We start from the raw sequence: 9,635 nt of genomic DNA on the forward strand, positions 1-9,635 counted from the left end.
ATCCTTTTCAGGAATGCACTTGAACCTCCTGGAGTTGCTGTGGACGCTGTTGATTTACTAACTGGTTTTAAGTTTGGGAATTTCTCTTGTTGATGTACTCGGTCTCTGCTCTTTACCCTGCAGGGTACCCAACAATGAGAAGAAGGTAGTAGAGGGGGTGGTCCGGAGCGCTGGGGTGCGTGCCATCTCTGTCTCAGGTAAGAGATCAGTGCCTCATCAATCATCTGTGACTATCTTACTGTACTGTATATAGCTGGGCTATTGATGGAAATCCATATATGGACGGTTGCTGGGGCGAAGATGACCACGCTTTAATCAGATAATGACACTCAAGCTGATCCCAGATGCTTCTGTCCATTGATCTGTAAAGCCACTGGATATGATTAAGTATTAGATATCTAATACACAACCTAATATTGCATGAAAGTCCTTACTTGGATGTTTGTGGGTGTTTGGTTCTTCCTGGGGCATACTTCTATACATCTATTCATATGGTTGGCTACACTTCCAGGATTACAAGCTAGCTAGATAGTTACCTTGGAGGTTTCTCAGATGTTGTCACTCAGATCTTAAAAGCTCATCTTATTTTTTTTGTCAGTTGAGGCAGCGATTTAGCAGCAGCAGTACACCTTGAATTGCATGAGGCACATCTATCACACTGTAACTGAACACTCCAGTCTTAGCATGCTTGTGGATTAGCAAGTGGCAGGAGGAATCCCTGCTAAGGAGATGAGGAGGGGATTGGTGGTGTGAGGGGTACCAAGGCCTTCAGCTGGAGAGACCCATGCAAACACGCCCCCCCCCCCCCCCCCCCAGAAGGATGTCTGAACCCCTCTCCACCCACCCAGTAATGTCAACAGCATCAATCATCCATGTAGGATCTGAGCGGAGCCATGTGCCTAGGTGTGAACTACATTTAGGGGTTTGGTAATAGTATGGTTAGGCTTTGGTTAGGGTCTCAAGGCAAGCTGAAGTTCGGAGCCGAAGTCTACGCCCCTTCGTCGGTCATTGGTCAACAGTAAGGATTCTTCAATTAAGTGTTTGTTGTCTTTCAACAATAGACGACACGTTTTCATGCACATTTTTTTCACTTGAGAAATACTGCACCAAACATCTTTAGTTAGCTGTAAAATTGCGCGACTAAAATCTCCTCGGAAAAAACATAAGTCAAGAAATCTGTCATAATTCTTTACATCTTACATCAATTTTTACTGTTTAGGGGAAGGGTATACTGGCTAAGGCGTCTCAAGATGGACCAGCAGTACTATTGCCACTTTAAGGGAGTATGCGAGCACACTTGTTCAGTTCACATAGCCGCATTTGGCTAGGTGCCAGCTGAACCAAAGCATGTTGACGCCTTTAGACTCAGGAGCAGTTGGGTCCACGCTTTAGCTTCACTTACGTATCATTATCATCAGACAAGGAGAATGTCTTTCTCTTTACCCCTCCCTCTCCCCTCTCACTCTCTCCCCCCTCTCCATCTCACTGTCTCTCTCCCCTCTCACTCTCTCCCCCCTCTCCATCTCACTCTCTCTCTCCCCTCTCACTGTCTCTGCCCTCTCTCTTTCTCTCTCTCCATCCTTTTGCCTCCCTCTCTCTTCCCAAGTCTGTTTCTCTTCATCTTCTAAATGTCAGAGGCCTGTGATGTGGCTGGTGAATGTTAATATCCTGGGAGCTCCAGTTACAGATAAAGGCCTGATTGAAGGGGTTGGACAGGCCCTGTTTAACTGACCAGGGGTCGGAGGTTAGGGGAGTAGACAGTCAGACAGTATGGTATCAAAGAGATGCTTGTGTTGTATGGGGCTCAGAGCTGGTCTCTGAGGTTGGGAGGATCAGAGTGTGTCAGAGGGTATCTTGCTCTCTTGTAGCTACGCAGTGATATGAAGGTTGAGGAGTATAGTACTCACAGATAGTATATTCCAGATAGATGGTTGAGTTTACGGATTTTTTGTTTCAAACAAGATGGTTTGATCATTTCTTTAGCGTATGCCCACAGTATGAATATCAAAATTACACACTTATTTAAATGCATTTTTTTTTAAATAAACTAGGGGATAAGTCTGCTCTCTACCAATATCAGTAATTATATTGTCATACTGGTTGTTTCAGTTTCACTGTCAGACTGGATTCTATTTGATAGTGGGTTTAAAAAAAATGTTTTTTTTAGGAGTTTTTACAATTTATTCAGTGATAGTGAGGAAGATCATAGGGAGATACAGGGAAGTGGGAGAAACAGTGCGAAAGGTGGACGCGGGGATCGAACCCCGGTCTCCGGTGGGGAGTTGTAGATGTGATTTATGCCCAGAAGTGTTACTACGACACTACAGCTTTTCATTTGATGGTGTTTTTGATATGTGGCGAAACGTCCACGGAGGTTAAACGGAGTGTTAATGGAGTGTGTTCAGAGGCGGTCTGAGTTCCATGTTTACACTCCTTGATACCATCCATCAATGCCATTACTCAGAAATGGCTCAGAGAAAAGCCCTATAAAAAGCCCCCCTGCTGCAGCAGCTTGCTGCCTGCATAAATCCAATATATTTAACTGAATTCATTCCATATTGTGTCAGCGTACGGTCATATCCAAGACCTTTTGAAGAAGTGGAAATCAATTCCTTAGCCCCGGTATAGAATAGTGAAGGACTTATTAGTGTGCTGTTGATTGAAATGCAGAAATGACGTATTTAAAGTGATGCTAGCACTGCCATGTCGTCTTTGACTTCCCCGTTGGTTGGTATAAGGAAGAAGAGATTGATTAATGTTATTATTATTGACGTATTTCATGTAGTTTCATGACAGGTGTGCCAGAGTGATAATGATTTCTGAGGTGGGTAGCATTTTCTCTGTAATATGGGAAAAGTTTTGGACGTTGTCACACCAACATTCATCACTCCTTCACAAATGCTGTCTGCTAATGTGTTTTCTGTGGTGTAGGGTGAAGTTGCCCCTAAACACTGATCTGGGGTCAGTTTTGCATTTTCCCCACTAATGGTTAAGGTTAGGAATGACAGAGGGGAAGCTAATCCTAGATGTGTACCTGGGAGAAATAACCCTGTTTTTGTCAGAAGCACTATTCCTCTCTTCTTCTCACCATCTCTCCCGCTCTCTCATCCCTATCTCTGATTGGCTGAAGACTGTAAGCCCTGTGACCTCGACGCCCCCTAAACCTGCTAAAGCCAGGCGCTTTTTCCTTCCTTTTGTCTTCTGAGCACATGACTCTCCGTCAAAGGGTACAACTGCTCTGATTGGCTGACTAGACTGACCCTGCTTCCTGTTTTTCTCTGACTAACCCTGTCTGCCACACTGAGTGCCTAAATCCACAACACACACACACACACACACACACACACACACACACACACACACACAGGGCCACGTAAGTGTGTTGGGGGTTGAGGGGAAGTGGGGTGATGTTGACAGAAAGTGTGAAGTGCACTAAACCCTTAAATGCCTGACAAAGCAACACCTACAGTGGCCGAACAGAACTAGCCTGCCGGGAAGAAGGAACAGGTCTTCTCAATGAGATTAAACACATCTCATTGCTCATGCCTTATCCCTGTCATGTCTTAGAGTAAAACACCTTTTAACAGATTCAGCTTTTGAAGGCGGCAAGATTAAATTAATTCCACATTTTGTTTTCCGGGAAGTGTGTCGCCTGCTGTTTGTATTCAAGCCCGCAAATCAGTAGAGGCGGAGTCCCAAACGGGACCCTATTGCCTATCTGCAGTGCATTCGGAAAGTATTCAGACCCCTTCCCTTTTTCCACATTTTGTTATGTTACAGCCTTATTCTACAATGGATTAAATACATGTTTTTCCTCATCAATCTACACACAATAACCCATAATGACAAAGCGAAAACAGGATTTTTGAACTTTTTGCAAATGTATAAAAAATAAAAAACCGAAATAACCTTATTTACATAAGTATTCAGACCATTTGCTATGAGACTCAAAATTGAGCTCCAGTGCATCCTGTTTCCATTGATCATCCTTGAGATGTTTCAACAACTTGGTGTGTCCATCTGTGGTAAATTCAATTGATTGGACATGATTTGAAAAGGCACACACCTGTCTATATAAGGTCCCGCAGTTGACAGTGCATGTTAGAGCAAAAACCAAGCCATGCGGTCGAAGGAATTGTCTGTAAAAGCTCCGAGACAGGATTGTGTCGAGGCACAGATCTGGGGAAGGGTACCAAAAAAAAAGCACATGACAACCCACTTGGAGTTTGCCAAAAGGCACCTAAAGGGCTCAGATCATGAGAAACAAGATTCTCTGGTCTGATGAAATCAAGTTTTGAACTCTTTGGCCTTAATGCCAAGCGTCACGTCTGGAGGAAACCTGGCACCATCTCTACAGTGAAGCATGGTGGTGGCAGCATCATGCTGTGGGGATGTTTTTGGGTCCACGCGGAGCAAAGTACAGAGAGACACTTGATAAAAACCTACTCCAGAGTTCTCAGGACCTCAGACTGGGGCGAAGGTTCACGTTCCAACAGGACAACGACCCTAAGCACACAGCCAAGACAACACAGGAGTGGCTTCGGGACAAGTCTCTGAATGTCTTTGAGTGGCCCAGCCAGAGCCCGGACTTGAACCCATCGAAAATCTCTGGAGAGACAAGAAAGCGACACTCCCCATCCAACCTGACAGAGATTGAGAGGATCTGCAGAGAAGAATGGGAGAAACTCCCCAAATACAGGTGTGCCAAGCTTGTAGCATCATACCCAAGAAAACTCGAGGCTGTAATCGCTGCCAAAGTTGCTACAACAGAGTACTGAGTAAAGGGTCTGAATACTTATGTAAATATAATATTTAAGTTTTATACATTTGCAAAATGTTATAAAAAACTGTTTTTGCCTTGTCATTATGGTGTATTGTGTGTAGATTGATGAGGGGGGAAAATTATTTAATCAATTTTAGAATAAGGCCGTAATGTAACAAAATGTTAAAGTCAAGGGGTCTGAATGCTTTCCGACTGCACTGTATTATGCCCTATGGGCCCTGGTGAAAAGTAGTGCTCTATAAAGGGAATAGGGATGCATGCAGAGCCTGTCTGGGCTGTAACTGGGCTGATGGTGCTGTAAGCCTGTCAGGCCACGTCAGCAACCAGGCGGATATAACCTATAGCTTCTGAGAGGTTAAAGATGAAACACCCTTTAAAGCTTTTTGACTTAACATCCATCTATTTGTATTGCTATAATCACAGATTTATATATTTACAGTACCAGTCAAAAGTTTGGACACACCTACTCATTCAAGGGTTTTTCATTATTTTGAGTATTTTCTACATTGTAGAATAATAGTGAAGACATCAAAACTATGAAATAACACATATGAAATCATGTAGTAACCAAGTAAGTGTTAAACAAATCAAAATATATTGGCATTCTGCATTCCACAGCATTCTGCAGCGATACGCCATCCCATCTGGTTTGCGCTTAGTGGGACTATCATTTGTTTTTTAACAGGACAATGACCCAATACACCTCCAGGCTGTGTAAGGGCTATTTGACCAAGAAGGAGAGGGATGTGCTGCATCAGATGACCTGGCCTCCACAATCACTCGACCTCAACCCAATTGAGATGGTTTGGGATTAGTTGGACTGTAGAGTGAAGGAAAAGCAGCCAACAAGTGCTCAGCATATGTGGGAACTCCTTCAAGACAGTTGGAAAAGCATCCCAGGTGAAGCTGGTTGAGAGAATGCCAAGAGTGTGCAAAGCTGTCATCAAGGCAAAGGGTGGCTACTTTGAATAATCTGTCTTTTTTGGTTCTACATGATTCCATATGTGTTATTTCATAGTTTTGATGTTATCACTATTAATCTACAATGTAGAAAATAATAAAAAATGAAGAAAAACCCTTGAAGGAGTAGGTGAGTCCACACTTTTGACTGGTACCGTACATATCGCTATAAATTCAGCTGGATTTCGCTAACCTGAGTTTTTGCCCTCAAGGATGTGTAAAAACAAAAATAATCTAACTAACAAAGTTAACCAACACCAGAGAGGAAGATGCGAAGCAAGAGGGTTTACTCCGCTCCAAATCTGTCCACAAAAATAATACCACAAAGTGGGGAATTCTTGTATGGAGGTCAATGAGAAAGTTTAGAATTTGTTCTACAAAAAATGTCATTGCTAATTCGCTACGTGAGGCTTATTTGATCGAATAGAAGTTTTGTAATGGTTAGGTTGTTACGAATGCGCTGATATAAGTGGACGCACCTGGCATTTCGGCAACTTTGAAAAAACCCACTTTATACCGGAGTTGTGTGTCTGCCCTCTCAATGGTCCCACCTGATCTCGCCTCCTCCAATGCTAATAATAGCCAGGTGATAGCCAATGAACTCCGCCGACCCCGTTCAGGACAATGCTGGCCGTCCCTTCAACCAAACTCAATCAGGTTCCACACATTCCAACGACAGACTAGCTCCATTTAAAGTAGAAACTTTCCCACTGATATTAAATAAAAGGATAGATTAGATGCACTGTTGAAATGCCCAGTCACTGCTTGTCTTGAAGGAGTGTGTTACAGTAACAATTATTAAACCCATTTTGAATGAATTATACTGTCTTTTATACTTTTCATATATTTGTGAAAAGTGTGTAACCTCTCCTCTCTCCCTCTCTTTTTCTCTCTCTCCCTCATTCTCTCTGTTTTGCATGCTCTCCTTGGACTTGCAGAGGATTGTAGTGGGGATGGTAAAGTTTAGCTTCTTTTAATATTTCCCTCCATTCCTTCCTGTCACCTGCTACTAACTCACTGGGGTCATGAGGGATGATTCTGGGGGTTGTGGTTTGTGTGTGTATGACTCAAATTAAATGAATCTGTTTTTATCCATCTGCTTCTAGAGGTTTGTCATTGGTAATGCGCTAATCATGCAATAGACGTGATTGGAATTAGGGAAACAATGTAACGGTTAATATCGTCTCTAGAAATTGTGCTGAAATCTGTCCGAGCTGCAGTGCTGCCATGTGATTCGAATCGATTGAGTTTGAGCCTGTCTAGAGTGCCAAATTGGCGGGCTTTGCACTTTTGGGACTATTCCATTGGTTCCATGGTGCCAGACAAGCCTAATCAAGCACAGATTAAAGTATTTGAAAGAAAACAAATGCTAGGCTATTTGAACCCAGGCCTGGTCAGTTTGTCTGTCCTAAAATCTGAACCGGTATTCACAAAGAGTCTCAGATTTGGTGTGCCTTTTTGATCATAATGAATAAGATTAGATAGACGGGTGGGGGGGGGGGCATGATCGTAGATCAGCACTCCTACTCTGAGTGGCTTTTTGGCTACCGTCCCTGCTGTCTGCCTGCGTCTTTAAGGGCCCCGCTCCAAGCCCTCTCCCAGCTCGGCCCCATAAAGAGAGCTGAGTTTGGCTGGCTGCTGGCTAAACACTACACAATCTGGTGTTCTCCCTTCCCTAAGAGGAACAGTAGCCAAGACGGCACAACTAGCAAATGACCATATTCGATCAAGTCAAGATTGGACAGCCAGAGGCCGTTCACTTACTGTAAACACCTACATCTGTTTATCTAGGGGACTGTGTGATGGCTCTTCTCTCTCTTTCTCTTTCCTGAAGAGAAAGGGAATAACTGGTTCCATCCCCCCTCCTTTCAGTCTCCACATCCCCTCTCCTCCCCTCTTCTTCCCCCCTAACCCAGAAGCCCAGCTGTACTGCTGAGTTCTGATTGGCTAGACAGACAGATATGTGCCACACACGAGTGGCTGAAACTGTGAGAGTTGCGAGCGCAAATGCTTGTGTTTCTGTGTGTGTTTACTGTACGAGAGCGACTGTGTGTGTGTACGAGAAAGTGCATGTGTCTCTGTGTTCGGCAGTGTGGGAATTTGTTGAGGAGCACTTGCTGTGTGACTCAAATATTTATTTTCAGCTGGCTGTAGTTACTTGTGTGGAAGGGTACATGTCTAGCTAGCTTTATTTGTGTGTATCCGTCTCTGACGGTGGTGTGTGACTGGACTGACCACGAGGCTGTTGTGTTTCTGCAGAGACGGACGATTATGCTGAGATTATAGACGAAGAGGAAACCTACACCATGCCTTCAAGTAAGTGCAGCTCCATGCTCCCTGGTATTGTAGTGCAGTATGTTTCTGGTAATGTGTCCCCTGATAATCTGTTGTCCAGACTGTCTCCAGGGATCCAGATGCCTTTTCTCTAATTCTCTTCCACTTCCTCTTGGTCTCTCTCTTTTCTTTCTATCTGTGTCTTTCTTTACCTCTCTCTCGTTCTTTTTCTCTGTCTCTATCTCTCTCTTACACTTTCTTTTAGTCTCTCTCTCTTTCGCTCTCAATCTAATTTGTTCTTTCACTCTCTCTTGGTCTCTTTCACTTTTTCTTTCTATCTCTCTCTCTTTCTCTCTCTTCATCCTTCTCTCTCTATCCAAATTCCTTTGAACGTGGCCCCGGTTCTGATTCGTGAACTATTTTCTCCCCGTAAGAGGCTCTGTGGATGTGTTGATGCGGCTGCTGGAAGACTAGAGTCCACCAAATGCCAGACACACGCTGCCTGTGTGTGTGTGTGTCTTGTCTAGGAAACCTAACTACTCTAACAGTCAGATTGTCTGGTACACTCCGATGTTTGGTTGTCATGGTGACAGTGAAAGACTCCACGCATGCTGTATCATGTATGTGAGGAACAGGATAGTCACGTACTCATACTGATGGTCTGCGTATGATCCTTGCCTCACTCAATACTGCTGTTATGATGCTGTCCAAATCAGATAGTGATTCTGTTCCATTATGATTTACTGATACTTTAAGAAAATATCCAGGGAAAGCCTAGTAGTACATCATCAGTAAAAAACTCATATCTGTCACAAATGTTGATTGTTATTATTTTGAATATTCATGTCATTAAGTAGTCCTCATTCAGGACTAAATATGACAGGTGCCCTTTAAGTGTACTGTAGTGAAAGAATGAGTTAGTCATATAATTAGAATCATTAAAATGAGTTAGTCATAGAATTAGAATTACTAGAATGGATAAAGCCCCTCAGACCATGGTACACCCATAGCCGCCAGTCCACCCACCACGGTACATTGACTTCCATGGCAATGTCTGTTCTAATCATTTAAATTCTATGTCTCCGGTAACCCCAGGTCCTTAGTGACCATGATGCTGAGTCTCCAGTAACACCAGGTCCTTAGTGACCATGATGCTGAGTCTCCAGTAACCCCAGGTCCTTAGTGACCATGATGCTGAGTCTCCGGTAACCCCAGGTCCTTAGTGACCATGATGCTGAGTCTCCAGTAACACCAGGTCCTTAGTGACCATGATTCTGAGTCTCCAGTAACCCCAGGTCCTTAGTGTCCATGATACTGAGTCTCCAGTAACCCCAGGTCCTTAGTGACCATGATGCTGAGTCTCCAGTAACCCCAGGTCCTTAGTGTCCATGATGCTGAGTCTCCAGTAACCCCAGGTCCTTAGTGACCATGATACTGAGTCTCCAGTAACCCCAGGTCCTTAGTGACCATGATACTGAGTCTCCAGTAACCCCAGGTCCTTAGTGACCATGATTCTGAGTCTCCAGTAACCCCAGGTCCTTAGTGACCATGATACTGAGTCTCCAGTAACCCCAGGTCCTTAGTGACCATGATACTGAGTCTCCAGTAACCCCAGGTC

At 43.9% G+C, this 9,635-nt stretch overlaps 1 protein-coding gene across 14 annotated transcripts in view; it reads left to right on the forward strand.

Moving 5' to 3' along the window:
- LOC115174064 (focal adhesion kinase 1-like) overlaps positions 1 to 9,635 on the forward strand; it is a 230,923-nt gene that overhangs the window by 178,445 nt on the left and 42,843 nt on the right. For 10 of the 14 annotated variants that reach the window (XM_029732721.1, XM_029732722.1, XM_029732718.1 and 7 more), the window contains 3 exons: positions 124 to 197; positions 6,682 to 6,699; positions 8,003 to 8,059. In XM_029732721.1, coding sequence (XP_029588581.1) covers positions 124 to 197; positions 6,682 to 6,699; positions 8,003 to 8,059 — 149 coding nt within the window. The remainder of the gene's footprint in view (positions 1 to 123; positions 198 to 6,681; positions 6,700 to 8,002; positions 8,060 to 9,635) is intronic. The other 4 variants (XM_029732714.1, XM_029732715.1, XM_029732719.1 and 1 more) reach the window with 1 other exon arrangement.

This window comes from Salmo trutta, chromosome 34 (assembly GCF_901001165.1).
Source record: "Salmo trutta chromosome 34, fSalTru1.1, whole genome shotgun sequence".
Classification (NCBI taxonomy): Eukaryota; Metazoa; Chordata; class Actinopteri; order Salmoniformes; family Salmonidae; genus Salmo; species Salmo trutta.